At 38.7% G+C, this 27,030-nt stretch overlaps 1 protein-coding gene across 3 annotated transcripts in view; it reads right to left on the minus strand.

Annotated features, from left to right (window-relative positions):
• The window catches only part of BICC1 (BicC family RNA binding protein 1), a 189,385-nt gene that overhangs the window by 19,832 nt on the left and 142,523 nt on the right, over positions 1-27,030 (minus strand). For all 3 annotated transcript variants that reach the window (XM_063435238.1, XM_063435237.1, XM_063435236.1), the window contains exons 4-11: positions 21,741-21,820; positions 17,391-17,549; positions 13,832-13,885; positions 10,989-11,183; positions 7,396-7,647; positions 5,629-5,760; positions 4,883-5,057; positions 4,176-4,334 (exon numbers count right to left, since the gene is read on the minus strand). In XM_063435238.1, coding sequence (XP_063291308.1) covers positions 4,176-4,334; positions 4,883-5,057; positions 5,629-5,760; positions 7,396-7,647; positions 10,989-11,183; positions 13,832-13,885; positions 17,391-17,549; positions 21,741-21,820 — 1,206 coding nt within the window. The remainder of the gene's footprint in view (positions 1-4,175; positions 4,335-4,882; positions 5,058-5,628; positions 5,761-7,395; positions 7,648-10,988; positions 11,184-13,831; positions 13,886-17,390; positions 17,550-21,740; positions 21,821-27,030) is intronic.

Below are 27,030 nucleotides of genomic sequence, written 5' to 3' on the forward strand. Positions count from 1 at the left end.
CCTTATACGCCCCCACAACCCCAGACCCAGCTTTCTGGCAAACATTCTCGGCCCACCTAACAACGCTCAAGGCAACCTTCACCATTGTAGGGGGCGACTGTAACGCCACACACCACCCAACCCTGGACCGCACATCCAAATCTCAAGGGGACCCACGACCCTCGCACAACGACGCCCCTTTCTCTCAATTCCTTCACACACATAACCTCCTGGATATATGGAGAGCCCAGCACCCCTCCACTCGAGATTATACGTTCTACTCCCATCCCCACAACACCTACTCCCGTATCGACTACTTCCTCATTTCCCCAAACATCACATCCAGAATCACACACACCTCCATAGGCCATATAACATGGTCGGACCATGCCGACATCTCCCTCACCCTCTCAATTCCCAACATGACACGTCCGTGGACATGGAAGCTCAACTCACAGCTCCTACAAGACAAGCTCGTAACCATGTCCCTGGCAGAAAACATAAAAGAATACTTCACCTTGAATGACCCTTCTGTGTCCTCCCCAATCACCCTTTGGGCGGCCCACAAACCGGTCATAAGAGGCAAATTAATAGCCATTGCAACGACACGCAAAAAACAACACAACAGACAACTCATGGACACTATCTCTGAAATAGGCCGTCTAGAAACTCTACACAAACAAACCCCAACTCCCTCTCTCTTTGACCAGCTCTCAGCAGCCAGAACCCTGCTCAAACGCCTCTCACTCTCAGCCACAGCTAAAGCACTTACATGGACCAAACAAAAATACTACGAGAAGGGTAACAAAGCAGACTCGATGCTAGCAAAACGCCTTAAGCACCTAACGGACTCGAAACGAATCTCCAAGATTCGTACATCAGACGGCACACTGAGTAGAGATCCCCACACAATCGGGAAGACATTCCAAGACTACTTTACGTCCCTCTACAACCACACCCCGAACCCCCAAACCGACCTCGCCCAAACCTTAACAGACAACTTCCTCAAAACACTCTCCCTCCCCTCCCTCACAGACACAGCTAGAACGATAATCTCCGCAGACATCACCCCAGAAGAACTGCAAGCAGCTATAAAAACCTTAAAACCCAATAAAAGCCCTGGCCCTGACGGCCTGACAGCTATCTACTATAAAACATTTGGAGACATACTCACCCCACGACTATGCAAAGTATTTAATGAAATGCTCAAAGGCACCCCACTACCCCCCGACATGACGCGAGCGAACATTACTCTCCTACCCAAACCCGGTAAGACCCACGAAGACCCAGGCCACTTCCGCCCCATCTCCCTACTGAACATAGACTTAAAACTCCTGACCAAAGTGATGACGACAAGAATCAACCCCCTTCTACCAAAACTTATCAACCCAGACCAAGTAGGTTTTATCCCTCAAAGACAAGCACAAGACAATACCAGACGAGTTATAGACCTCATCTGGTATGCCAATCATAAACGCCTCCCCACCGCGATACTCTCCCTAGACGCCGAGAAGGCCTTCGATCGCCTTCTATGGCCATACCTCTTTACAGTACTCCACAAATTCGGATTCCCACAAGAATTTACCCTTTTTCTAAAAGCAATGTACCACACACCGACCGCAAACCTCCTAATCCCCAACACCACCCCACCTTCCTTCCCCATACTGAATGGAACCCGTCAAGGTTGCCCCCTGTCCCCTTTACTATTCGCCATCTCCCTTGAACCTCTGCTGGAGACCATACGTAATGACCCACACATAGAAGGGCTCCGGATCAGGGACGAAACATTCACAATCGCAGCATACGCAGACGACATCCTCCTTACCCTGACTAACCCCGTCCCGACCCTAACCACCCTCCTAACAACCCTACAAAGCTACTCAAAAATCTCCGGATATCAACTCAACGCCACTAAATCAGACCTTATGCCGCTTAACCTCTCGGAATCAACTATCCACACCCTGAAACGGGACTTCCCCTTCAGACTATGCCCATCAGCGATCACCTATCTAGGGGTCCAAATCACCAACGACACCTCTACCCTATACACAGCCAACTACCCCCCACTATTCCAAAAAGCATTCCTAAATCTGGAACGCTGGAAACCGATGACCATATCTTGGCTAGGGAGAATAGCATCGGTTAAAATGAACCTCCTACCCAAATTCCTCTATGCCTTCCAAGCACTACCCATCCCCTGTAAAAAAACAGACCTCAAACAACTGCAAACTGCCATAGACCGTTTCATCTGGAACGGGAAAAAACCCCGAGTCCGTAGATCCACACTATACGTACCCAAACCCTCCGGAGGGCTAGGCCTCCCCAACCTTACACTCTACCTCCATGCGGCTCACCTCACCCAAATTCAACACTGGCACCTTCCCCCCTCACACAAACGTTGGGTAGACTTAGAACATCTCATCTTCGGTAAAGAACACCCCTCCCAATACATGTGGCTCCAAAAAAAATACAGATCGCTGCCACCCCCCACCTCCCCAACAATCACCCACTCCCTAGACCTCTGGGACCACCTAAGCGACAAATTCGAGCTGTCCACGGGCCTATCACCTCTCACCCCAATCCTCCGCAACAGAATGTTTCCACCAGGCCTCACTCCACAAGACTACGCCCACTTCGAAGACCGAGACATAGTTCGACTAGGACACCTTTACCCCAATGGAAAGCCCCTACAATACACCGACATCCCCAACCCCGAAACCCTAACCACGTACGACTACTTCCGCTACCTCCAACTTCGAAGCTTCGCAGCAACAGACACAGTCCGCTTAGCAGCAACCTCATCCCTGACCAGTTTTGAAAGGGACACCCTCCACTCACCATTCAGAAAGAGCCAAATATCAACCATATACCAGACACTAACCACACACCATACACAGGTATCCCTCCCATACATCACGGCCTGGGAGAAAGACCTGGGACCCCCCGAAGACCCCTCAGATTGGGCTGACATCTGGGCATCTACCAAATCCATTTCGATATGCGTCACCCATCAAGAGCAGGCATACAAAATGCTCTTCAGATGGTACCTCACTCCCTACCGCCTAAAAGCCATGAAACAGTGCCCCACCAACCTCTGCTGGAAATTATGTGGCGAAACAGGCACTTTCCTCCACTGCTGGTGGACGTGCCCTAAACTTACCCCCTTATGGCTAACGATAACGACCCTCCTATCCAGACTACTGGACAAGCCAGTACCCCTCGACCCATGGGCTCTTCTACTCTCCAAACCGCTGGACAGCTTCACCCGCAATGAAAATAAACTCATAGCAAGAGTGACCCTTGCCACACGCAGAGCAATTGCAGAACACTGGTCCACATCACGTATACCCACCCACCCTCAAATATACGCAAAAATCACAGATAGTATAGATATGGACAGAATAACAGCACAGATACACGACACCCCTAAATCATTCCACAAAGTTTGGGACCCATGGCTAGAAGGCCACAGTAACCCTCCATGGTGATCTACCAGATCACGCAACCAACACCACCAACACAGAACGAATGCGAAGACACACACCTAACCAGCCAACCCCACACCAATCCCACCCACCCTGGGCTCGGGGGGTGTACCCGGGAGGGCAGCAGCCTCTAACCCCCCTCTTCATAACCCTCTCCCCACCCTTAACAACCCACCTACCCAACACTCCCCCTCCCCACAGCACCCAACCCACCTACTAGGCCATGCCGCCATCGCCACAGTCACTAAACGACTCAAAGGCCGTAATTCCCAAGACAAATGTTCCCCCTTCCCCCAACAATAGAACGACCGTCATCAAAATACCTGACCCAACAAGCCTACAACCTAACTTGTCTCTATTAACTGGCAAACTTTGGGACCGTTACCTGGTCAGAAACATCATAACTGACCTAAACCCCCGCAACAACGGCTGACCAAAGTGAACATGACCTGTAAGGTCATACACACGAACCTCCCACCTCTCAAGTCCCCAAGGGAATATTATGTAAGAGATACCAAACACAATGCCAGAGTTATGTGTAAATAAAAATGTGTCGTATCATTGTTACCCCCTGACTAACCAACCTCTTTTTTCTGTAAAACGTTCATCAACCTTTGTTTATGAAGAATGAAAAATGAAAAATAAAGAATCTTTAAAAAAAAAAAAAAAACAGTTGCATTGAACTCCCACTAATGTAATTACCATAATTACCTGGATTACTTTGAGTATTTGCTAGTGTAGTTGCCCATAGTGTTGGACTTGGAGCTGAAGTTGGGCTGTGCAGGGTACTAACAGAATTGTTAAGGGCATTCAGCAAAGAATTCTGAGCACTGGATGAATTTACAGATAAAGTGTTTGGACCCAAGAGACCTGTAAAAAATTATAATAAAATATGTATATTAAGTTATAGTACTATTTTCATTCATTTTGAAAACTTTTGCAAAACAGAACAAGACTAAAATCCTACACTGGATAACTGCATGTGATACCCAATCATTATTTTAGCAGAGGATTAACCAATCTATTAATCTGCCATTCACTTGTTGGACTATAATTCCCACAGAATTATGGTAAAATGTATCTAGAAGGGCAATAAGTGGCTAGCCTTGTATTAAATACAGGCATCTTCACCAGGCTAAACTGGCTCAAGAAAGCGATGAGTAATTGAAAAAAAAAGACAAACTAAGACATGTATAATGCATGATCATTTTAATAATACATTTGAAAAATAGTAATATTTTATTCAAATAATACTTTTGCAAACTTAAAGATGTCAGCCTGCATGCATTTTATCAGGGTGGATCATATATATTTACAACTCAGATTTTATACATTCTTCAGAGTGCCTTGAGAAACAAGGCACTCTAAAATAAAGACAACCATATATTTCCTGCAATGTCAATAAAACTGACACTTACCTAATCCAGTAAGTCCTAAACCTGCTGTCAAGATGTCCAGTCCATGGTATGGCATTGGACAGGGCACTGTTGACGGATTGGTCATTGGAACCCCACTACTGTCAAGTCCAAGAAGGCATTTTCTAGCTTCATACATATTTAAGGCATTTCGTTCCACACTTTTAACAATCACAGACTGTAAAATACAACAGAGAGCAAGTTAACTATATGATCAAAAGAGGAATTAATAAATATATATATATATATATATATATATATATATATATATATATATATATATATATATATATATATATATATATATATATATATATATATATACACACACACACACATATACATACACACATTCAGATTTCTGTAGAAAAAACAGGCTGTATATAAAAGGATAAACATATATGAAGATATACCGACTAATATAACATGTTTATACCGCTGGTAAATATTGAGTACATATTTCAATATTAATTATAATATTAATTATTCAGCCAAATAGGTAGGAATGCAAAGTTCCCGATTGCACTAGTTCATATTGAGTTCTATATGTATCAGTGTATTAAAATCTGGATAAGGAAGTGAACAGCTTATCTTCCTGGCCTATTTAAAATAAATACAAATGTAAAAATCTGTTTTCATATCTAATAAGGATGTCTTAAACAGGAACCACTTTTCAGCATGATTAAGATTTTGAAAAGGAAGCAATATGCAAAAATATATTTAAAACCCTAAACTATGAATTTACTTACTTTACTTGGTTGTTTCGGCTTTGGTTTTATACTGATGAAGACATCCAACTGTTCCATGAGTTGTGTAATGTACTGGGGTTCTACTTCAATCTCTTCCTTCATGTCAAACATCAAAACAAGTGGAAGACAACCCTAGAGGTAGAATAGTATTTTAATATAAAGCCCATTAGTGAAAATAAATAAATAAAAGTGTTGCAAAAAAATGTCAGAAACTGTCCAACTGGTTTAGGCAGGGATTCTGTAACAATTGTTATGATCAGAGAGAACCTGTAATTTTTGTCTTTATCAGGGTTTTTCACTGAAGTGAGAATTCAACGTTAATTTCAAATTCAAGGTAAAAATACCAAGTCTAGAAACAATCTCTACGTCAGCTGTGCTTCCGGTTTGGTTACATTGGTCATTTAAAAACCACTCTGAATTAACTTTGAATTATCACGTTGGAGAATAACCTGTATATCTTTGTATTACTTCCCGCAGTCTTTGATATGTAGATACACTGCATAATGCAGACAAAATGTTAAATATCTACAGATCAGTGCAGAAAGAAAAACAAAGAATAAGAAGGTGCAGCCATAAACAGGATATGAAAGCAGTTATTTATTTTCTGTTTTCATGGTCATCGAGGTTTATACAAAATTGCTCAAAAACAGAGTGACAAAAATTACAGGGAAAACACACAAAAAGACTTCTTGCACCATGACCACTGTGGAAAGGTCTAGAGGTTATGGTGCTTTAACTTTCACTGTACTAAAGCTCTGGGACATTACAATTTAATGCAATGTAAAGATGAGTTAAAAAAAAAAAAAATCCATAAGATTTTTTTTCAGCATTAACCAAAATAAAGTTTAGAATGTTGACTCAAATCTAGGTTGATGTTTAACAAAGGTTTAGATAACAGTTTACAGAAAGCATATTTTGAACAAACCCAGACGGGGAGAGGGAATATATCAAACACAAAAATAAACCATAGGAGGAATCACAACACTAATGAATAATACGATTAGTCTTATTTACTTCAACACTGAATTTCAGAAAGTCAAAACCCACATGCCAACATTTAAGCTACAGTAGTCAAGCTGCAACTATAGCACATTTAAAGAACTTGTACATATCAACCAATTAGTCCAGAATTTTGCAATTCAGACTTTCATCCACTACAATTTGGCATTTAGCAAATTGACCCTTGCGGTTTTATTAGTAACAAATGATTGCTATTATTTAGAGACGAGGCGTGAAAAATTCTTTGGCATTATACATCCCTGTTTAGTAAAAGAAAATGCATGTTTTCTTTGGGGGCATATAAAAAAAAAAATGAGTTTGAAAAATTGCATATCTGGTGTCCGACCGACCAGAGGCATCTCATCTCATTCAGAAGATCTGTGCCGGAGCCGACGGTTTGCACACAGCTTCCTATTCACTGACTTCTATGCACAGCTCACTGTGCCTAGTATGACTTACTGTTAGCCCTGTGGCGCTAATGGAAGCCAAATAAAGCCTTCCTGGCAGTTTGACAGCAGTGGAGGTGTTTTGGCATGCATTTATAAAAGTGCAGATTCCATTGAATTCAGCAATTTTAGAAACTGAAAAGGGGGGGAAAAATACAAAATAAATTACAGACTCAAGAAAGCTGGAGTGCCTTATGCGTTTAGATTTTGATTAAATGTTTAATTACTGTACACGTGCTTCATTCTGAAGATCATTAAATAGACATGAAATCTTAGAGTGCTAACTAAGGAAGAGAACATTGCAAGAGATTTATATACATACCATGAGATATTGCCTTGCAAGACAAACTGACTCAATGGTGCCCTGGAGGTAGACCGTGGATTTCTTTAGGGGGTTATTAGGATCTGGAAAGTGGATCTGAGCACCTGTTCTCTGCATGATGTGTTTAATGTTCCCACCATTGCGTCCCATCATAAATAGATGATGTTGAGCAGCAATATCAAGTTGAGTACTGACCGGAATAGCACTGGCCAGGCTGCCAGCAAGGTGTTCAAGCAACAAGGCTGTACCTTCCTGTAAGGAGACAGTCATATTGATATTAAAGCAAAACAAGAAAGATTATGAACGTAAAAGGTATTGCTAACCCAACAAGCATGCTTATAATCCAGAAACTGCATTATTTCATCAATCCCTGGATTTATATCGTTTTAAAGTTAGTTTTTTTTTTATCCCAACACTTGTTTGTTTTAGTCAAGCAACAGAACAATTCTCAAAACATAGCGTGTTTCATAACTTTTTGTTACAAGATGAACATGCAACATTAAGAATTATTCTTTTCCTTTTCTTTGGCAGGAGGACAGAACAAAAAAAAGTCTCAGCACACCATCAATGGATACAACCACCATTTGCTTAAAGTTCACCCACCGCTCATGGGTGGGGACCTCAGGGGGACATTAGGACCCCCCCCATATAAGGTAGTGGTTAATCACTTTATAGACTTCACACTTCCAACAGAGTAGTATGTGTCCCACTGGTGCAGCCAGTTCAGTAGAGAATACAGATGCTTTTAGAAAATTAACAGAGTGGAAGCCTAGTGTAAGGTAAATTAGTAAGGCAGTGGAGGGGTTAACCCTAAATAGAATATGAAGAGGAGAAATAGGCAGAACACTGCCGTAAATAAAGTAATTAAAACATAACTTAATAGTGAAAAAAATCCAATAGTGATAACCAAACAAAAAAATTAAATAAATTACTCTCAATTAACTTCAATGTACCGAGAGAGAATAAAGAGATAGTATGTCAAGTTAAAGTATTAATCGACATCAAAAAATTTCAAAATAGACAGCTATAATGAAAATATAATGAAAATTTGAATGTCCAGCTCTAGACAGAGAATACTATGACTAAAATAAAGTAGGGTAAATCACTCAACAATGTAGCAGAAAGGTTACGATCAAATGTTTCAATATGGCAATTGATACAGCCTGATAAATATCAAAGCGTATAGTGCCACAAAGTAGAGTGTGAATACACCAAAGAAAATTGAAACAATATACTCTGTGATGTATTAAAGCTTAGACAGAAATGGTAAATTGTATCTGATCTGTCTTATATTTCCAAACATTTCCTTGCTTTATAGGAACTGTAGGTAAAGTCTGTTAAATACTGTTCCGCAAATTGCAAGATGAAGTAAAAGGTTATATATGTGTAGATGATCTGTATCATCAATGGCACCCTAAACCAAAAAGATATTAGCAAATGCAGAAACAAGTGGCGAAACTAGTTATAGTAACATGGAATGGTTGAGTTTGTCAAGGAGGAAGGGCCAAACGCCGACATGGCAAATCAGCATCTCCTCATAGAGATGCATTAAATGAATGCATTTCTGTGTGGCAATTTCAGCGTCTCAATGCAGAGCGTGGACACTCAACATCAGTGATGCACACTGTCACACTGTGCAGCACTGCTCCCGGAAGCACCTTCAGTGGCCATTATGAGAATTGGCCACTGAAGGTGCCCCTAGGCGGCAATGTAAACACTAACTTTTCTCTGGAAAGGCAGTGTTTACAGCAAAAGGCTTCAAGGACAGGCTATACTCACCAGAACAAATGTGTTAAGCTGTAGTTCTGGTGACTATAGTGTCACTAAAATTTAGAAATATTAAAGGAACACTGAACGGAACCATATGTGAAGGATGGTCGATTCTCAAACTCTTGAAAAGTAGGATAATGAGTTAAACAATAGAAAAAAATATATAATTGCTTGCTTGTGTTCCAAAGAATAAGGCTGTTGTGTGTGTTTATTGGATGAGAACACCTTTCACAGTTTATGTTACTAAGAAGGAAAACAAAAGTTTAAATTACAAATGAAAACAGGCTGCACTATAGCCCTCCTAGCACTTTGCTAAGAAAGTGAAATTCAGCAGTGGAAAAACAAAATGCTCGGCAGGATTTTGTTCTAACTACATGACTTGTATTTAGCTATGGAATGTATACAAGGTGCATAGTCCAAAATCCTCAAAGAACGTTTTCCTATATTTCACGTGCATCAAACGACACATAATATAAACAGAAATGTAGAGAGTGAAAAGAGCAAATGTTAACTCATTATTTACCAAGCCTAGATCCTTACATTAAGTAAAAAACAAAACATAAAATACAGACATTTTTTATAACTGATTATATGATGTAATCCTCTTTTCTATTTTCTTCTAATATTTTTTCCCACTTTATTCTCCTAATAGTATTATCTTGATTAAGCCAATGATTACATTGAATAGAGTAATTTCTTAATCGACCCAACCCAACCTCACTTTCTAATTCTTTATTTATATAAAGTGTTACAAAATTAAAAACAAATCATATATGAATGTATATCCACCTCCTTTATTTGCAACATACATGATCTTGTAAAAGCCTCAGATGGACCCCTTAGCCTAAGCCATACCTCCAATGGGGAGCGGGCAAGCTACGGGTGACCAGGATCATTGTGACATAACACACAGCAACATCTATGATGGGTGGGTCAGTCTACTGAAGAGGCATGTCATCCTGGCATCGAGCAAGCCTCATTGGCAGACAGCCTCATGGCTAGTTCCAACACACAGGACCATGTCCTAGTGCCCATCATGCAGTGCGAACAAATCTAATGATAGACTCATGTTGTGCTCTGTGGTCAGTTTTGCAGTGTTCCTGGATGTTGCACACCAACAAAATAAAATCAGACTTGTGAAATGGGACCCTAAAATAGGAACTGTCCTATCACATACAACAAAGACCACTACTAATTTTAACTAGAAAAAGAAGAGCAAAATGCCCCTTTTATTGCCAAATTTTCGTAGGTAAGCATTGTGTCAGTAAGACTGTCCTGGCAAGCAAAATTGATAATATCAAGTACAGCTCTCAAAAACAGACTGAGAGGGTCATCAGTGAGTATGTGCAAATTGTCAGGATATCAAAGTGAAATCAAAGTGAAGTTCATGGGGCAAAATGGAAAAAATCAGCTCTGCTTCCAGATGAGCTACTTTGGCCTGATTTTTTTTATTTTTTTTTTAAAACTCCCTTTGAATTGATAGTACTGCAATTAAAATAAATGTTGCCGTGTAGCATGAACTTCAAGGTAAACATCATTATGTTTTAGAGTTCACATCGTCTGAATGCCAGGTCATGAACAGCCTTCTAGGCTTCAATGCTTTACATATCTCTAAACATTTTAACTGGAATCTAGCCATTTAAACAGATTTATTCTCTTACTGGATGAGTGCAACGAAGCAACTCATAATTCCACTGTGAAGTTTTCCTTTTAGAATGAGCTATTCCACAGCTGGGAAAATCGAACTACAGTTGCAATATGAGCCACATATTTGAGTCAAGGGGCCATTTTAATATCTTTTACCAATTGTTGTATATCATTACCTTCACAGCACTGGTATTATTTTGTGAGCCTCTTACAATTACAGTAGCACCATAGACTCTTGAGCGTTGTTTGAAAGAAACCGTTATATTGTAGGTCTGGGATATGTGTTGAATGGTAGGAGAGTTTGGGTCAGGAATTGGTTGTAGAATCCCAGCTATTGGTAGCTCAAACATCAATACCAAAGGTAGGAGTTCCTGAAGAGACAGAAATAAAATGATAACAAAAATCTGTCCAATTTAATTATATTTTATTTTAGTCTTAGAAAAAACATTTTTGAAAGATAGGTCCCCTTAATCCCTTAAATTAACCACCAACATACTCAAATGTTAAAAATTTTAGGCCAAATAGTGGAACTGGAAGAATCCTTTAGGTCCGCTATGTTTATAGTTTGGCTATTTTGAACCAACATTTTCAATTAACATTTGAAATTCCCAGCAATTCACAAGTTATCAAATAACCTTCTTAGCTTGTACAAAGTACAACCATGAATTCAGGTAATATGACAAAAGGAATTGAACAGTGTAGGTCAACACATGTAAACTAGGAACAGCTACCCCACCCCAAATTTCCCAAGTCACTGTTTGGTGAATTTACTCTTTAGAATATCGTTTGACAGAGATACCAATACAGTATTGGTAGTACTTTTAGATTGCTGATTGACTAGTTTCCATATTTGTTTAAGGAATAAATAAATCATCCAAACCGTGAATGCTTCTTCCCACTCTACCACCATGAAATATTACTAATTTGCCTTATTTTGTGCTGAAATAAATTGTAACATGTTTAATCTATATGAACTAGTTTTAAATGAATATAAAAAGAAGAATACTTTTGTGAAAATGTCACTTTAATTCTCGAATGTCCAAAACAGAGTTAAGTATTGTCATTTAGAATACCACTGATTAACTGCTTTTATATGCTGTTCAATTATGTTCGACAATAAAAAATAAAAGAGGGAAAAAAAACAAAATCAAAAACATGTTAAAGGAACACCCCAATTGCATCCAATGACAAGATGTCAAACTGCTTTTTGGGTCCTACCAAGCTTAGAGCAAAGCAAGCCAATGGACAATGATCATTGGGTGAAAGCACTCAGCTGATGCACTCAGACAGTTATTTGTGGTCCTATATTGCTCTAAGAAGTGGCATCTGACTTCATGTGCTGGTGACGATTGGGTGCAGCAGACATGGCATAGGCACACCATGGTACTCAGGTGAGTTGCTAATCCATACTAAAGCAGTTTGACAATTTACCATGGACACATCTGGTACTATAACAGGCTGTACTGGTTCTAATGATTGGAGTATTCCTTAAAGGGACACTATAGTCACCTGAACAACTTTAGCTTAGTGAAGCAGTTTTGGTGTATAGAACATGCCCCTGCAGTCTCACTGCTCAATGCTCTGCCATTTAGGAGTTAAATCCCTTTGGTTATGAACCCTAGTCACACCTCCCTGCATGTGACTTGCACAACCTTCCATAAACACTTCCTGTAAAGAGAGCCCTATTTAGGTTTTCTTTATTGCAAGTTCTGTTTAATTAAGATTTTCTTATCCCCTGCTATGTTAATAGCTTGCTAGACCCTGCAAGAGCCTCCTGCATGTGATTCAAGTTCAATTTAGAGATTGAGATTCAATTGTTTAAGGTAAATTACATCTGTTTGAAAGTGAAACCAGTGTTTTTTTTCATGCCGGCTCTGTCAATCATAGCCAGGGGAGGTGTGGCTAGGGCTGCATTAACAGAAACAAAGTGATTTAACTCCTAAATGACAGTGAATTGAGCAGTGAAATTGCAGGGGAATGATCTATACACTAAAACTGCTTTATTTAGCTAAAGTAATTTAGGTGACTATAGTGTTCCTTTAAAGGATGACTTTCTAGATCTAGATTCTTATTTTTCCATTCTGTCTAAAAGATTAAATACGTTTCCATACACCTTTTAAATGTTATTTGAAAGAAGAAAAAAAATCTGCTGTAAAGTTTTAAATAAATAATATTAAACCGTACTGAAATGTCAAATATCGTTGTGGGATGCAGGTAGGATCCATGGAATTTTTAATGACCGGGTTACAAAATAAAAGTGCACTTTTTTGGAAAAAATTAGTCCAAAGTAAACAGTATCTGAAGAGTAGTGTTACCCACATATACACTAAAGTACTCAACAAACGATCAAAGAGATGATAAATGAAACTGGTACATGCAGAAACCTGGTTTATTCTGGACTCTGAAATCAACCAACCTCTTATTAATGAATCAAAAACCACAATTCCATGAAATAATCTAGACATGTCTCTGAAACATCCAAACCATTTAAAGTTGCTAAAGAAGGATTTTGTAGAACAATACACAAGTCCTACAAGGAGCCAAATAAATCAAAATTCCAACCAGACCTTGGAAGCATAACAACTGGATTTAAAAACTCAAACAATGCTCCAGATGGATAAAAAAAAAAGAAAAAATAATCATAAAAGGGACACTTTAATCACCTAAATGGCAGAGAATTAAGACTCCTGACAAAATCTATGGGAGGTAGCTTAGAGAGTAGATGTTATGAAACTTTAGTTTGTAACTTTTATTATAAAAAATAAAATAAAAAAATGGATGGATGGAACGAGGAGGGTACCAAAGGAAGTCTGTTCTACCACTGAGATTTTGTATTACTAGTATATATACAGCAGCCTATGACACAAAAGTAATAGGGGAACAAAAATTGTTTAGGTATTGGAAATGGAAGACCAGTCTCATCTATAAGAGTATTTAAACATTGCATTCTATATAATTAAGTCATACAAATTATTATTAAAATCTGTTTAAAAAAATAAAAATAAACTTAAATACTTGCCCTTATTCTTACTCTTGCAGACTCCACACCAGCTGGCTGGCCCGCAATGGACACCTGCACAAAACAGCAAAGGCATTACATTTAAGAAAGGTTTGAAATATTTCAGTTTCACTAGTAAAAAGTCATGTTATGCATGGCCATTTTATTGGAACCAAAGAACAGAAAGCAACATTTCAACCCCTTAGGGTCTTTGTCAAGCTAAGGGGTTGAAACATTGCTTTCTGTTCTTTGGTTCCATTAAACTGCCTTGTTTGTAATTTGTTGGAGTGCCTGGATTATTTTCTATATTCAAATTTCACATTTGGTCCCCTTTGGTACTGGGACTTGTCCAGTACAGCACCCAGGATTCCAGGACAAAGGGTTGAGTGCGCTTCCATCACCTATATGTTATGCATGGCCCTGATACACAACTACAATCAGTTCCCTAGGACCAATCTAGCCTCTCACCATCTACATCTTCTCCCTATTTACTCCCCTCTGACTATACTGCTCTTTGTTCTTTTTGCCTCAGCAATCTCCAAGCAAGAGTCCTCACTCACCTTTAAAGACCCCCTTCTGGTCCTGACCTTGATAACACGTTACCTTACATAGGTTTGCAAGTTGTAGGACATGATCCGAAAACAGTCTACCAAACCACATTTGGGCTTTCTAAAGAAGAGCAACAAATTAAAGGGATACTATAGTGCATTCCTGGCACTATCGCTTCCCCTGCATCTCTCCCCCCACCCCGAAAATGAAAATTGAATCAATGATTTCCTATGGGGAAATATCGGACACTGGACATCCACATGTCCAGCATTAGATACTGGACCAAAGGTCAGTTTCAATCCAGAAAGCCCTCTAGTGGCAGCCACTGGAGGCAGACCGTTTCTATGGAACTGCAATGGTTTACATTGCAGCACTGAGTGCAAAAGGGACAGTGTACAGTGGTCTGGGTGCCTATAGAGTCCGTTTAAACAAACCGCACGCTGTCAAACCAGAGACAGCCTAACCGTTAACCTTCTCACTATGTGTATGCAGTAACCTATGCTGTTCTGGATCGTTACATTTTTATGTCCTACAGCTTCTACTCTTGAAACTAATTTTGCATTACTCTTACTCTAATGCATTTCTGCATAACAATTGAAAAATTAAATAAGAACAAAAAGTTTATTTGTCCTGCAACTCACAGAAAAGGCTACAAGATAATTTTATGTTTCCCACTGTACATCAAGAAGTTGCAATGTGCAATCAAACCAAATATATTAGCAAGAAAATAGAAATATAAGCCTAATTGTTGCAAAGTGTAATAATGCCAACTTTATATGCAGAGCACAGTTACCTTAAAAGTTGCATAATACCTTGAGCTAGCCAAGTTCCCTGGGAACAAGTTAATTAGAACATAAGAGAGTGTTTGAATACAGCAGGGATGTGTGAAACAAGGAAAGCACAAGAACAATGAACACTACAGTGCAACATAACAGATAAAAGCTGCGAAGAAGATTAGCATTATTTATGGAGGCTTTGTCTATACAACGGTATGCGAATATAACCAACACTGGAACTGAGATTTAGAGATTTTTAAACATTACATAACACTGTTCAACTTGCTACTGATAGAATTCGAAGTCTGTAACATTGTAACTGGTCCAGATACTTTGATATACAACATTAACTGTACAAATGGTCTGTAGGTCAACCGGCAGACTACAGGAAAGTGAATGGTTCAAGAAGCTTGCTAAATGTGCATAGGATATGTAAAAGCAAACCGTTTCAATAGGAACAGATGTGTAGTGATAGATAAATCAGCCAGAAAAGGACCATGACAGATGTTATAGAGTTCTGAGCCAATTTGTAATCTAACTTGAAACTTGTATAAGCACTAAATAATAAAAATATACATTTCACCCATTGGAAGCCATCAAATCTAGAGTGTCAGATAACAGGAAAACTATGTTGTGGGCAGCACATACTGTTTTTGATCAATAGGGTTGGGCAAACACTCACTTTTTAGCCACGTGAATAGTTCCATGACACTTACATTCACAGTGAGAACATTTACCATCGCAGGCATAGTGCAAAACTATATGGAACCAGATTCATAGAAAGGGAGACATTTAACATCTGTAGACAACCATTCTATCTCCCAAATGTCCCAGATCTGATAGTACAGTCATTTTGTGGCCATTTTCATTATTATGGTTATGTCCCAATTAAGTTATAAATGTACCATAATTTATGCATCATTCAATAAACCATTGAAAATAGTATGCTCTTTTAAATGTTCCTGACCTGCAAGGGAAACATCATATATTTATATTATAATATACAGTGCTACCTCGGTTTACAAATGCCTCGGTTAACATCATTTTCAGTTTACAAATGAAAATCCATTGAAAATAATGCCTCTGTTTACTAATTTTTTTTGCAATACAAAGCAAGTTCCCTAGGATGCATTGCGCATGGGAGGTTTATAGTGCTACCCCCGTGCATGCTGGAGTCTATGGGTAGCAAGTGGTGTCGAGTGTGGAGATGTTGGAGTGGTTTTTGCTTCGAGTTTCTTTGCAGCGGCTTTGGGACTTTTTGGAGCTTGTTTGGTGCATTTCTCAAGTGGTGGAAAAGTAGGGAGCTGAGCTTCGTCGTTTGTATGCCTTTTACTGTGTGTTCTGCATGGTGGGCTGGTTTCCATACCAGCTCATTTTGACTTTGTGACCTCCGGAACAGATTAATTTGTTTTCAATGCATTCCTATGGGAAACCACATTTAGGTTTACAAATTTTTCGCAATACAAAATGTCCCAAGGAACGCATTAGATTCGTAAACCGAAGGTACCACTGTACATATCTATATATTTTTTTTAAATCTCATCACTTGTCATTCCACTTGTCATTCGAAGCATCCTGATATTTTGCACATCTGTAGACAACCATAAATTTAATGGTGTTTACATTAAGAGAAAACGATGTACTATGTTATTATTGTCACTATTTTATGAGAATATAATTTATTTTTATATATTATTTACCAGCAAGTGTTAAACCTTTTTTCCATGATAGCCCACAAAGCCATCACCAAGTCCTGGAGTTCACCTTCTTATCAGAAAATTAAATTAGGAATTTGTAGAATGTGAATATTTGAATGTTGGTGGCCACATGCAAATAATGTAGCCATATTAACATGCCTCCCAAATGTACCTAGTTAGGAGGGCGAATCCCTATTTTAGACTCAAATCCTACAGTCCCACTTTCCTATGTAATGTCTCACTTTCTGGGAATTCCATATTGTTGGTGAGTTAGAGTGTACCACAGAGGTTCACAGCAGGAATACAGTATTGTGTCTAAACTACAATAAAAAGATTTTATTTTCTAAATTACATTTTAGTTGCATTAATTAAGTCCTCTAAAACTTCTCAGAACAGCTCCGCTCCTGGCCACACCCCCACTCACACCTCTAATATGAAAGCGTCCATATTTGTCCATTTAAAATGTTGGGAGGTATGTATTAGCCACAACTGAAAACCACCGCTTTATATGATGCTCCTGGCAAAATTCCATCATAAAAACTGGGGCTTTAGGATTACCTGGTTGCTTTTTTCAGCTTGGTTATTTCGGTTGGAGTCTGGAAAATGAATGTGGCACCTGGTTTCCTCCATCACTTTTTTGATGTTGTTGCCACCTTTTCCTATAACATGAGAATGTTCTGTGTGGGAAACATCCATTTTTAACGTGACCCGATTACTCTGAAATAACACAAAAGCATTATTAGTAAAAAGAACACTAACACTTCTTAACCTCTCCCTCGTCATTGTTCTAAAAGCTTCCAAATTGATATTTAACATATACATGCGCAAGAAACACGTTTCTACAAAGCCCTTCATTCCATTGAAGCAAATGTTTCTCCTTGGAAGATGTGTACAGAATAGCAGACTGTTTTTGTATCCAGATAGTTTTGCAGTTTATAGACCTCAACATTTTGTGTGCCATCTCACGACCGAATCAGAGTTATTCACTAAAGCAAGGCTTGCTGGGAATTAAAAGTGAATTTAAAATGTAAGACTAAAATAGCCAAACAGAATGGAATGTTTAGTTTACCTATTTGGTTTGAAAATGATTACATTCACTTTGAATTCTCAGCAGATAATGACTAACCCGGAATGAGTCAATCTAATACATTAGAGGTTACAGTGGACATGGCATTATGCAATCTTTAAAGCAGACAATCACTCTGAACTTCCACTATATAAAAACATTTTTACAGATGGTATTTAAAAGGTTTGTAGTCCATTTCATACTTTCTTTTTCTTTGTACCGTCCTTTTAACTCAAATGCATACAAATAAGTAACAGAGTAAGCAGATTCATTTCACCAAAATGCTTGGAAATATCCTTGAAGGCAGAATTAGTTTACAAGTGTATACAACCTTAAGAAAAAGATCTGCCAAAATGCCTGATTACATATACATACACCCTGCTATTGCATTCTATAATTTGTCTAAGCTATATAAACCGACATTTTCCATAAACAATGTCTATAGATGCTTGGTTAGGGTGTTTTCAAAGAATTAACATTCTTTAAATGTTTAACTTGACTACAGCAAACAACCCAGTATGTTACCTTGTAATTATTGATATATTAGCAGATAAGTATGTTTGAATGCTCCACAATCCCACAGACTTTTCCTGGCCTAAATAACTCAACTTGTCCCATAGTTCATGTTCAAGAGTCCCAACAGCTCTTCTATTGTTCTTGACAATAAAGTTATAATAAGTACCAGAGAACAGGTAATAGTAGTGTGTTTTTTTTTATATACATCAGTGGTAAAAAATAAATAAATTACAATTTCTTCTTTTAGGATTGTGAATTATTGACAGGGACAAACTGGCCATCGGGCCGCGATGGCCATGGGCCAAGGCCGGAGGGGAGATCTCTCTTACCGTCTCCTACAGGGCCCGCACTTCCCAAGTGCAGGTCCTGCTGCGTGCCATGACAGGCTGGTGGGGAGATCAAAAATCAGCACACTGGCACTAAAATCCAGGAGGAGGAGGGAGAGGAGAGAACCCAGGAGCTCTGGCCTGCAGCTCATCAGAGTTCCTCTCGCCAGGTCAGAGTGTTGCTGTGATTAATCAGAGGAGCTACTGGCCAGAGTTTACTCTACACCAGACATTACAAGCAATAATCCCCCCCCCCCCCCCCCCTCTGAGCAAAGGTAGGAAAGGAGGATGGATATAAAGTATAATTTTTTTCCAATAACATATACATATACACACATACATAGATTTACTTTTGCCTTTATATCCCCCAAACACATTCACACACTGCAACACTTCACACACATACACACACACATACGTTCCCATACACAACTCTGGATCCTCTATATATACACACACACACACACAATACACTGCACCACCTACACATACTACATTCCTGAAATACACACTCTGGATCCCCTGTAAGCAAACACACTCCCTAAAGGCCATATACTACATCACCTATATACACACACATACACTACAGCTCCTATGCACACACTTATTACATCCCTATACACACTTACTCTCTACCGCATCTAGCCACACATTTACACCACAAACAAAACTGAAACCAACCTATTTACACAAAATATCACAATCAACTCACTCTACACACACGCAATCCCACAGCAGCCCCCAAACACATGCACAATACGCTTTTCTTTTGTTCTGTAGTAACCCACTTATGAAGAAAATAGAGACCAGTCAGAAGCAAACACAGTGCAAGTGCTACGCAGAATATATTCAGGGTCTTTTACTCATGCTAGAGCACTTTAGCAGGGCTCTGAGCATGGGCTGCCCTGGAAGAGCATTGCACCAACATGCTCACTTTGAGAGGTGGCATGCTTGTCATTGGTGATGAGGAAACACTCCCTCTCTGGCCCCACCCCTTCTCAATAGACCTTCTGAATAAAAAAAAATGCCCGACCCTGAATGTCCGACCCTGAATATTGCAGTGTCCTCTCAGAATTTAGATCCCATCACAGTTTTACACTGAGTAAACCATTCATAGAGTTGTCACAATCTCCAAGCTTAGTCAGTTCTGGTGTTTTTTCTTTAATATACACATAAAAACAAACAAAAAAAAAAACTATGATCTCAATTTAATATTTTTGGATAAGCTCAAATTATGTAATATTTTGTAACATTTGATTTTGTTTTCTTTATTTATATATTTTATACAAGATATACTTTAATATTTTGATTAAAAAAATATTTTTAATCGTGAATTCAAAAATCTTAATTCATGGGGGCGGGGCCTGACTGCCTAGCTGGATGGACGTGGGACTCCTCGGCTCCTGAATTAAACCCCAACAAACAGCCTGAAATCCCCGTACAAACTGCCATTCAGCAGCCACAAGACGGCTAGAGGGACTCAGGCTACCACACCGTTACCCGGGTTGGCCCCCGTCCTACCGGCAGCGATGTATGCTGGGCAGCTGGGACTGCGGCCTGCCGCGAGGCTCTGGCGGGAGAGGCGGCCGATCTCCCGCACTTAGTCCGGCGGGTCCTCTCCTGCGCCTACTGGGGCCCCGTTCTCCCCCCCTGTGGGCCGGGGGGGTTATCCCGGACCTCACCAGAAGGGCAGAGACCACCTCCTTTAACCGAGCGGTGAACGGCTCGAATGGAGACCGCACGGCGAAATCTAAGATGGCCGCCGGGCCCAGTACAAGCCGGAGCACACGCTCCCACCTGAAGCGTTGGAGACAACACCCTTCACTGCTACCGGCGGACCTCAGGGCACCCTATTTGAGCTCCCACCTCACCCACACAAAAAGGAGTAACGGATACAGCATGCAGGCATCATATTGGACCCCAGACTGACGCCAGCTGCAATAAAAGAACAAGCACACTCCTGACCACCAAGCACCTCAGCCCTCAAGCAATCAGCGGGACACGCAGGGGACTTGATCAGGGCCAGGACGTCAGCCAACTCGGCACTGCTGCAAGACCAACTAAGCGGCTGCTAACAGTATCTGATCATAATACTAGCACTGCATATTATTTGTTTAGCATCTCCTTGTTTCTGATTTTACTAGTACGGATGCTATTACTACAGAACTGTATAGCAAAATGCCTAAGTACACATATGTGCTGTGTCCGACAAGCTCAGTAACTCTCTGCCCCCTGGTGGTTACTCTCCAGCATTGCGGAGAAATCTACACTTGAAACAATTTTGTAAAGCAAGTACCTTAACAATAGTTGTTTGAATCGTACACCCATACACACAGAATGTACATACAAATGTAATGTCTTAGTCATCTCAATAGTTATGTGTGAAGTGTCCTCTTTAACTAACCTGCTGAACGTAATGCATCTTCTCACAACTCAAATGTTTAATTACGCAAGTTATCTATATTTAAAAACAAAAAATGTGCAAATTTCTATGCCACTGTCTAATATCTGTAACCCTTGTAACACGCTGTTGTGGCTTCTGTTCATATATTGTGTTCACCTGCACAACCAAAATAAAGAATTAAAAAAAAAAAATCTTAATTCATTCGGTAAGCTTATCCAAAAACATTAAACCAATGTCTTTGTTGGCTAACTATTACTGTGGAAATGTAGCGGCTTAGCACCATATAGGGGCAGTAAGGTATATTGCATTGCATTCCATGATGCTTTGCAGAAAAGGTTAGCACAATGTATCGAACACACATGGAAGTCTATTTAAAAGGTTCCCGTCATCCACGTGTTTAGTAGATGACAGATCTGCTTTAATATCTGTGGGATCAACACATTTAATCTTCGTACAAATATATTGTTCTATACCCCTGACAGTAAATTATTTAATATCCTTTCAAAACAAAGAGGGTGTGCATAGTATTTTTGTTAATATAGTGATGAAAGAAAAACTAAGAAAGAACATAAAATTACGATTTAATGTCAACATACTTTGGTGTCCAGCACTGACATAATCCTCTCCTTGGCTTCCTTAACATTCTCCTTCTTCCCAGAAACTTTAATATGTGGATCTAAACAAAACAAAAAAGGAAATTAGACATGCACCGTTTAAAATTACCAACTCTACTCCCCCATCTCAGAAATTTTTTTATTTTTTTTTTACATTAAGAGCATTAATACATTATTTTACTGAGGAACATTTTAGTACTTGGCTAACAATAATGCCAACAATTGATCATCAGTAGCCCAAACCTAAAAAGTGAAAGGAAGTTCGTTAAACCAATTTTTTGAATCCTGGCAAAACATACATTTTGCGGTGTCCAGTGATTATCAAATTTAGTAACTGGCAGGCAGTGCAGCAATTAGATTTGGTATGACGTCTAATTTAAACCTTGATTTGAAAAACAGAGACAAAATAAATAAATAAAAATATATCATAGAGGGACGGACTGCACTTCTGGATCACTGCTCACTTCAAAATATGTATAGTACATGGTCAGAACAGGTGCAGTTCCACCTATAACACCCTCTCTGCCATGAGGAAGTTGGACAACCGAATCCACTGGTCCATCAAATGCACTGTTATTAGCTATGGTAGAATCAGTCAGTCACATAAAGGGTGAATGGGTGTCTGCTCGCCCCCCATTTAGGAATTAAAATAAGCCGTTTTAATTGGCAACAAAATCAATGTTTAGAGATCAGTTGAATCTGAATTTCAAAATGTTTTATATACATTTTCTTCATACTTGTCATCACCTACAGTAACTGGACACGTGACAATGACAAATGAAGTAATTGCAATTTTGCATGCAGTCTGGGAGCTACATTAAAGAATTTTGAGTGGAATCCTTACAAATGCCAACATTATCATGGCAATGATTTTTTTTCCCCCTTGTTTATAAAACAAATTAAGAGCGATGACGTTATTTACACTAATAGCAGGGTGGTTTTTAAACAAAAATAAAAATAAAAATAAAAAAATGATATATGGATAAGTTTTCCCACAAAAGGAAAAACTATTTAAACTGCCACCAGTCTGCAAAAAAAAAAAAATCAATCATCTGGAAGAATGAATTCTAGTCACGCTCATTAAAAAAAATACGCAAAGTAAATATTAATCATGTAATGTATTTGTAAATTGTTACCCATCAGCCAAGAGGTGAGGGGGAGTGTCAGCTATCAAATACTTAGAGAGACAAGAACAATTATTGCTGGAAATATCCCTTTGGAAGATAGATCTTTAAAATCTAGAAAACATGCACGTACATATATACACTTTAAAGTATTTAATGTAAACACACATTTATCATATGCATACACAGTCACTGTAATATAAAAACCTTGAATTTGGTGCACCGTTTTATTCCAAGTTGGTAGTGAAGGTGTTATAAACCAATTCATCACAGATTTATCCCATGCCTGGAATACAGGACCATTCGACAAAGTACAGAAAGACTGATCAAAGTCACCTGCATAATATATTACACACATTATAAATTATAAAGATTTTGTTATTCTAATCAGTAGGTCATGTCAAATGGCCAAGTATTACACAAGGTGTATATTAAATCTGTGTTTAAGAATCTAAAACTTCAGTTCTTTGAACATAAATCTAAATGTTCAGAAGGGGGATTGATTTCTGTAAAACAGCTGGGCAAGTAAAGTAGATCCGGATTAAAAATATAAAGTACTAATATAATGAATAATATATTCACCAGTTGTCCCCGTGAGAATTAAGAATTTAAACATTAGATGATTTTAGAAGGCGATTTTGAGCAAGTTTTAAAGCATTTTGCTGTTATTTACTAATTTTATTTTAATTTTGATGAATAAAAACTTAGTTTGTTTGTTATTGTTTAATAGGCGATCTACTGCCTGTGAAAATCCTTATTGTGCCTTGAGAGTAGAAACTTAAGAATGGCTGTACAGTTTGTGTATACATCTTTTAACTATTAAACAGTAGAGTAGTGGAACGGTCGTTTCACATTCTGTAGAGACCATGGACAGCTGTTAGCAAACATCTCCAACACAACTCAGTCATTATACAGGGAATACTTTAAATGCAGCAAAAATAACCGCCTGCATGACCCCACAAAGGCCGACCGATTCATGGTAAAGAGATCACAAGTAAGTTCCTCCTCCTTCCATCTCATACCTATAGATGGGTATGAAAAATTATAGTCCGCATTCAGAGCAAAGGTAAATGTGTTAGTTATCTACTATAAGTGTTTAACTTTTATATCAGAGGCCACACAAGGGCAGCTGTGCATGCTGCTATTTTGTCCATTCATAGAGATCATAATGAAGAATAGGTTTTACAGTGGCAAGTAACTTTTAGACCTGGCTAATCGCATAGAACTTGGAATTTTAAGCCCTGCATAGCATCTTAAAAACATTTACTTTTAGCAGCTGTGCTCCAAGTTAAACAATTCTCCTTCTCTGCTGGCTAGAGGGGCGTGCAGGTATCTTTTAACCAGCTCTGCCTCCAAACAAGGAACAACCTCCCATTTTGTTTTGAGACTGCTCCTTTACGCACCATTGATTGCTCAAAATGGTCAGAAAACCACTTACATTTCAATATTCTTAGAAACATTGCAATTAATAGAATAAACTAAATTCTGATTTTACATATTTATTTTTAGGTAAGAACCATGTAAACCATATCGACATTACCAAAGGTTGGGATAGGATTATCCTCTACACACTGGCAAACCTTTGTGATTTCACTACTGTTAGAACAGCTTAAGCAAAGGCTTTAAACTCTAGATATATCTTAGATTCCCATGAAAATCAACAAGCCAGCTATCCCCTCTCCTTATCTACCCATCAAGGTCCACCACTACATCTTCATTTTTGCTGGCTCATCAGCCACATACACATTTAGATTTTCTTACATTTAATTCTTTAAGTATTAAATTACATTCTTATAAATCTGTGTAGAAATTACCTTAGGCATCACTGTGCCAATACTATACATCATTGAAGAAGTCTTTAGAGCATAAAAGAGGTCACTACAAGAAGGTCCCATCTCTGATCTCATAAAAAAAATAATTTCCAAATGGCTTCACCAACTTTCAGATGTGATGGACAGAAGAAGTGAAATTTACCTTCAGAGGTTAACCTGCCCTCACAAGGAGAAGCACTAACCCTGTACTGCATTAATAAGATAATGTGTGTATCTGGATCAGAATTCGAAACACCAAAAAAAAATGTAATATTTAGTCACAGTCAGCAAATTTACAGTTTTAAAGATGTGTTTAAAGCCTTTTGACCCCATGGTAAATTAATTTCCTTTAACGTCCACCTAAACTCTACAAAAAGCATCCAATTACTCTCCATATCCCATCTTATAGTGTTTTCTATCTCCAGGTGGTGCCTGCATGATCGGTTTGTTAAATCACATAATGCTCAGATGCAAGTCAACAGTTAGAATGGAGTTTTTGGGAGTTCATCTTGTGTAATCATGCATACACATGGCACTGTAACACAAGGGTTATCTAAATACCCTAGCTGCAAAGTACTAGAGAAGAACGACAATTCTGTAGGATCAGCAAGTGGATTGCCTATTATTTAATTATTTATATAGCGTCTGCAAATTCCGTAGCCTATATAACGGGTGTGATATTTTCCCATTCATTTTATTTTTTTTGGGGGGGGGGGGGGTGTTTTCTTCATTTTTTGTATTTTAATATAAATTTAAAATATTTGATTGGATTTTTTCTATTTAAATATCGTGAACTGTGAGTTCAATAATATGAGCAGCCCTTTATGTGACACTTTTCGCATCTTCAGAATTCCATGAATATATCATGAATGGGAACGGTCATTATGTGAACATCATTAAATTAGGTATTTTTGGTTTGAGGAAGGAATACACAGGATCATCTTTCAAATGTTGCATAACGCATGATGTTTGCTTGTGACCTTCTGAACTCTCCACCATTATTTCCACTTTTCTTTTGTTCAGTAGACTTAGTCGCCACGGAAATTTTAGTTTAGTTCAAACTACTTTACTAATACGAAGTCAAAAATACTTCAGGTTAGTAAATAAGGGGCATGTCTACTCAACAGCAAGCAGCCAGTGACGGTTTGCGGTCATAAGAAAAGGACTAGCGACTGGGCAACTATTGCTGCCCAGTTGCAAATCCAATAAAGATGAACCTGGAGGGATCATGTTTGGGTACCTATCTAAATAAATCACTGTGGGACAGTGTCCACCTGTTCCCTCAAGTGGGGCTAAATTACCTAGTGTCCCCCTCCAGTTCCCACCCATGGCCACAGGGGGCTCTCAAATTAATTGATCATGGGAGGGGGGGTGAGAACCCTAAATAATAATGGGGTTGGGCTTACTGTCCACTCTCCCAGCCCAACCCAACTCAATGTCAGCAGATGGGATCCCGAAGACCCCTAGTCAACCCCCCACCCAATTTTTTTTATTTTTTTCTTAAATATACATTTAATGATAATCTTTTTTGTACAGGTATTTAGGTTGTTGCCATCCTTATTTTAGAGTGAGTGGGGTAAGTGGTACATTTTTCATTTTATTGGAGGGTGACTAGGGGATTGTGGGGGTTATTTTTATTATTAGCCCCTAAAAACACGCTCGTCTAAAAACAAATGCCCAAGTCTTTTGCTCAGTAAAGATTGCTATTCCCCACCTGGGTTTAAAATTAAACCAACAGCTGTGAATTCCAAAATATTTATGAGATTCCTTGTACATTCTGCAAACATTCAGCATCATTGGTATACATTACAAGAAAGATATGCAAATATACAATATACGATATTAACATGACTGGAAAGAAAAGTAACAATATTCATAAAATATCCTCAGGAAGCCATTTCCCAGAATATAAAACACTTCATTATTCACCAAATTTTACTATAATGCCATGGTAATCAGATTTTTAATAGTTTTATTAGGATTACGGTTATTGAATTTGAATGTTTAGAATAACAAAATAAAAACACAATAAAGCATACATAAAATGAAAATTAACGCAATGTAATGGTTTAAAAAAAAATAATAATATATATATATATATATATATAGTGATTATATGAACATTTCCTCCAGTTTTTGTCACTTTTATTGGCTAAGCACCATTTAATTGTGCCATATTATCTTTATAGGACCACTATATCTCAATTAAATGGTCTCGGTGCAGTAGCTATGTAGTTTTAACCATGTAATGTTAACTATGTAAAGTTGGAGTTTTGTAGAAAAACTTCCAGACAGCCACTAGAGGCACTTCCTCAAGGAACAACCATGTAAAACGGT

This window comes from Pelobates fuscus, chromosome 10 (assembly GCF_036172605.1).
Source record: "Pelobates fuscus isolate aPelFus1 chromosome 10, aPelFus1.pri, whole genome shotgun sequence".
NCBI classification, from domain to species: Eukaryota; Metazoa; Chordata; class Amphibia; order Anura; family Pelobatidae; genus Pelobates; species Pelobates fuscus.